Below are 5,256 nucleotides of genomic sequence, written 5' to 3'. Positions count from 1 at the left end.
GATGTAAAATAGTCCCAGGAATGGTAGCATTGCAAATATCTGATCTTCTTATCTCAGCTGGCCACAATTAAAGGGGACTATACAGTAGAAGCGAAATATCCTTTTGCATAAAAAAACATATGGCTCTGCCATAAAAAAATGATGACTGGAAAACAGTGACCCATTAATAGCCTGCGGACTGATTTATACCTTATTGTTCTGCTGCACATGTCACATGGCTCCGGCAGCCAATAGGAATTAAGGCTGCCCTTCAACTTATTAGGTGACTGTACTTCTTTGTAGGACCAAGTTGTTACATGAAATCTGCAGTTTCATAATTTCAGGAGGTCCCGCTCGGCACCGTAGCAATGTCGACTTCTGGGACCCTCAGCAATTATTATGTGGACTCTTTTCTAATTCACGAGGGGGACGATCTGGTGCAGCCAAGGTTTGCCCCTGGATCCCTGGCTCAGCCAGCAAGGCAAGCAGCATCGGCCGAGCACCCTGAGTTCACCCCGTGCAGCTTTCAATCCAAATCGTCAGTGTTCAGCAGCCCTTGGAACCCAGTGCACCCCCAAACTGCTAACAATGTGTCCAGTGTGTACCACCCCTATGTGCACCATCAGGCTTCCATGTCAGCTTCTGACTGCAGGTACATGCGCTCCTGGCTGGACCCCATGGCTACTGGATCCTTGCCTTTCCCTGCCTTCCCTTCCAGCAGGAGCTATGGCATTAAACCTGAACCGGTGGCTACAAGAAGGGGCGACTGCTCCACTTACGACTCTCGCTCTCTGCCTGTGTCGGACTATGGCTGCGACTCCCCAGTTGACAGGGACAAGCCACCCGGCGACCCCCCATTTGCTGTCACCAATGAAGAGAATCTCAGCAATGGAGACAAAGCGCCAATTGATCCAAGTAAGACATTTGCTCCTTCCAATATATAAAGTAAGATATTCTAATAATCAAGGTTGGATTTTTTTTCTCTTTATTTATTGGGTTTTTCCAACAAATACAAACATTGTATCATCATATACTTCTCTAAGGAGTAAGATCTAACATTAAAAGGTTGATCTAAACACTGTTATGCACTTATTCCTTATTGGACTGGGTTATTTATTTATTATTGTATTATTTATTTATTATTATATATTATGTATGTATTTATTTATTTATTAGACTGGGTTCCGCCTCTGGGGGGGCTGAATTAGGGCCACACACACACACATATAAACAATCTGCTCTAATTTCAAGTTATTTTTTAAATTCTAATATCTCACGCTTGGGAATCATGAATTCCCTGGGAAATTATGTAAATTAATTGCACCGCACATTAAGGGGGAAAAAAAAGGGAAATGGTTATTCTAAAAATCTGCGCTTTAGAGTTATTTGAATTTCCCAGTGAATTATTCAAGAATGGAAGGGAGAGGGGGAGGACAGGGAGAGAAATGCTACAGCTTTTGTTCTACTCTGGACAGTGCAAATCAAGTGAGGGGCTTAAGTCGGAAACTGAACTGACTCTCTCTCTCTCTCTCTCTCTCTCTCTCTCTCTCTCTCTCTCTCTCTCTCTCTTTCTCTCTCTCCCTCTTTCTCTCTCTCCCTCTCTCTCTTTCTCTCTTTCTCTGTCTCGCTTTGTTCTTTGCAGACAACCCGGCTGCTAACTGGTTGCACGCGAGATCCACCAGGAAAAAACGCTGTCCCTACACCAAGCACCAAACCCTGGAGCTGGAGAAGGAGTTTTTATTCAATATGTATCTGACTAGGGACAGGAGGTACGAGGTCGCCAGACTGTTGAACCTCACAGAGCGACAAGTGAAAATCTGGTTCCAAAATAGGAGGATGAAAATGAAAAAAATCAACAAGGATCGCTCAAAAGACGAATGAATGAGAAATAGAGATTGAGAGGAGAGTGACTACCTGCCAAGCTCTGTGCTACTGTATCCAGGCCTGCTGCGTCCCTGTCGCAGTCGCTCATTTTTGTCACAATAGCAGTTGCGTCACAATCTTGGTTTTACAGAGGTACTGTAATGCTACAATTATTTCCTTAAACAGGGGGCATTAGGGATGGTCTGGCATTGGAATCTACCTGCTCTGCCTCTACCCAACTACCTTTCCATAGCGCACAACTGGGTACTGACTGTATCATAGACTAGCTGACATGTGCTACAATAGAATTCGCTGTGTGCGGGGAGTAAACGGCTGCTGATATACTTGAATAATGTATTTATAGGAAACCTATTTGTGACTCAACTTGTGAGCTTGATTGCAGTTCAAGTTTTCGTGGTTTAAGCTAGGACTGATTTAAACTCAGGTTGTTTAATATTAAAAAAAGGGGGGAGTAGTTGAGAATTTAGAGACCTGTAATGTTCGTTGTTGTTTTCGTCTATAGAAATCTAACAAATTATCCTTATTAGTGTCCAGTTTAACCCTGCAGGGGTGTGTGTGTCAATCAAAAGACTCCTATAATTTAAACATTTGTATCCACAAATTAATAAACAGTAGGATGAGCTGTATATACGACCTATAGGTCAAAAACGGTTGGGAGGGGGGTTATTGCTTTTATTTTATTTTTTTGCACCAGTCAGCAAATTTGGACATACTAATATATATATATATATAGATATTTATCCTAAATTAAACATAGGCCCTACTACCTATTCTTCTACTGACTCAATATACTACAATTAAATTAAGGGTAAATTAAACTGGAGTATAGCATACGTCTACCTGTTTAGGGCAAAATATATATATAAAATTTAATTTAATGCAGAACATATTCTTTATAGTTTGCAATAGTTACCTCATGGCCTAATGACCAAAATGTTGTTTTAAGATATATTTATCTTTTTGCGTTGTTAAATAAATGTTACGTCTTTTTGTTATTTGTGTATTTTTTATTTCCCTTGATGGAACCACAAATTGATCATTTTCTGGAAACTATTTATTTAGTCTCTTAAATAATTTGTGCACCGTATTGAACAACGAATAAACAGTATATAATAGCCTGCGATGTTGCTTTTGATGTAATGAATAATTTATATTGGGGGTGAGGGAGGGAGGGAGGAAGGGGAGAGATTTTGGGGAGAAAAGGAGAGGGGACGTGGTATTAGTATCAATGCTTATGGCATATAAGGCAAAGCATGGGAAAATCAGCAGAAGTGGGTTGTTGTTTTATTATACTATTCTTAGTTGGAACAAGATTTCTGACAATTTTCGCGAGAAATTGGTATAGATTTTTTCAAATTCCATGAGATATTTGAATGCAAAGTAAAAAAAAAAAAATGTTTGGCATTTTTTTTAGTATTTATATTTTTTATTTTTTTGTCTTCAGTGAGTTTAAAAGGAAACGTAGAGAATTACCCTCTGGTTATTGCAATCCTCACAGGCCATCGTATATCTCATTGGAAACATTCTGACTCCAATTTCCTCCATCACATCCTTGGAAGTCATGGAATCCAATTTTTGCAAAGCCAGACAAAGTGGTTAAAAAGAAAGAGGGAGAGAGTAAGAAAGAAAGGAAAAAAAAAGGTGGGGGGAAACAAGTCAGGTCACTTTATGCTCAAGTTGAGACAGAGGATGTTGTTTGAAAATTCTGTGCCACATTGGGCAATAAAAGAAAATTACTGCTCTAACCATTTATGGAGTGCAAACCGCTGCAGGCTTTTCAGCAAACCCTACAGGACCTGCAGCCTCCCTACTTGTTTGGCTAATTACAAAGGAAATGTTGGATATTGTGTGAAAAACAAAAACACAAAAACATTTTTGATAGATTCTTGTAATTCATAAAATGCAGTGAGCAGAGGATGGTTGCAGTAACTTTCAAAAATAGTGTTTGGGGGGAAAAAAAAGAAAGAAAAACAAATGAAAAAGGAAGGAATTGTAGTTTGTTCCGGGGTCTGGGGATTTGGAACGCCCTCTGTTGTTCCAGACAGAAAGAGACTTCAAAGAATGGGCACTAAAAGTGTGTAATAAATGGCTGGTCTGCAAACTGTCTGGAATTCGCTCCTTAATGATTTTATGGCTGTCCTGCAGCAATTCAGGTTTTCTTTACAGAAGCCTTTTTTTCAGTTGTTTGGTCTGGCGGATTTAGATTATGTACTGAGCGGATATCACTAACTGTTATTGCTCCCCCAACTCTGAAATCTCAATGTTCCACGTCTATATCTAGTTTCAAATTTCATCTGGGTGGATATTTCTGTATCTGCCCAGAATGACTTCATATTGAATACCAGGCTGTTAAGAGGAGCAGTAGTCAATGGAAGCATTTTCCTGCCTTGTAACATTTATTTTTCAACACCAGATGGCAGTATTACCTCATTAAACGGAGATATATCTTGAGGAATATAAAACTGATCTTTAGTAACTAAAATATCTGTGCTAAGTATTCAGTTTCATATAATAAAAGTGACTTTTAGACAACCTAATGTTCTAGTATTTATATACACATCTCTCTCTCTCTCTCTCTCTCTCTCTCTCTCTCTATATATATATATATAGTGTGTGTATATATTTTAGCACTGTGGTGTGTATATATATATATATATATATATATATATATATATATATAAACACTCGATAAAAGGTATATTTTTTATTGTACTTGTAATTAATCAACATGCAGAATACAACTACACCTTCAGAAATCTGGTGGATTTAAGAATACAGCAGAAACCTCCTTTGTGTCAGTTCCAGCTAGAGTTACTATTCTAAATTATTAAAGGATATACTGCAGCCAGACCTATTTGTATTCTTTTATAAATCATTCTGCAGAACAAAGGCCTGAATCAAAACAACACTGCCTATGATCACTGGGTGATTAACATAATTATGTACAAAAGAAGTGAGCGAGAATGACACATTAAAAATATATTAAATAATAACCACTTTGCTTTCTTAATTTTCCTAGAAGCAAATGTACGTTTAGCCACACCCATTCACCTCGGCTTGGCTTCACACACCACTCCAATTTTTAAGGCATTTTTTTAATGTTTTTAAATGTATAATATATTGCTGCTAGACATTTTATTTGTGCCACAGTTTAGATATATAGCAACAATAATAATAGCAATAGTAAACGACATTAAATAATGTTATAAAATATTTATTCCCTATTTTTTTATATATAGTGTTATTTCATAAGGAAAAAACATAAAAATAAATTCTTTATATAAAAGAACGGGTAGATTTTAATTTTTAATTTGATGAACTGTAATTATACAATTACCTTGTGTTTATTCCATGTATTTTTGTCCTATAAGTCCTATTTTTACACCTGGTATT

At 37.6% G+C, this 5,256-nt stretch overlaps 1 protein-coding gene across 1 annotated transcript; it reads left to right on the top strand.

Moving 5' to 3' along the window:
* The first annotated feature begins 298 nt into the window (after positions 1–298).
* On the top strand, positions 299–2,858 carry hoxa9.S (homeobox A9 S homeolog). Its single transcript, NM_001097795.1, has 2 exons — positions 299–894; positions 1,622–2,858. The coding sequence occupies exons 1-2, from the start codon at positions 348–350 to the stop codon at positions 1,858–1,860; spliced, it is 786 nt and encodes a 261-aa protein (NP_001091264.1). The 5' UTR covers positions 299–347; the 3' UTR covers positions 1,861–2,858.
* The last annotated feature ends 2,398 nt before the right edge of the window (positions 2,859–5,256 follow it).

Source organism: Xenopus laevis, chromosome 6S, assembly GCF_017654675.1.
Source record: "Xenopus laevis strain J_2021 chromosome 6S, Xenopus_laevis_v10.1, whole genome shotgun sequence".
NCBI lineage: Eukaryota > Metazoa > Chordata > Amphibia > Anura > Pipidae > Xenopus > Xenopus laevis.
The sequence above is the reverse complement of the archived record's forward strand: the minus strand, read 5'-3'. Positions and strand labels throughout refer to the sequence as shown.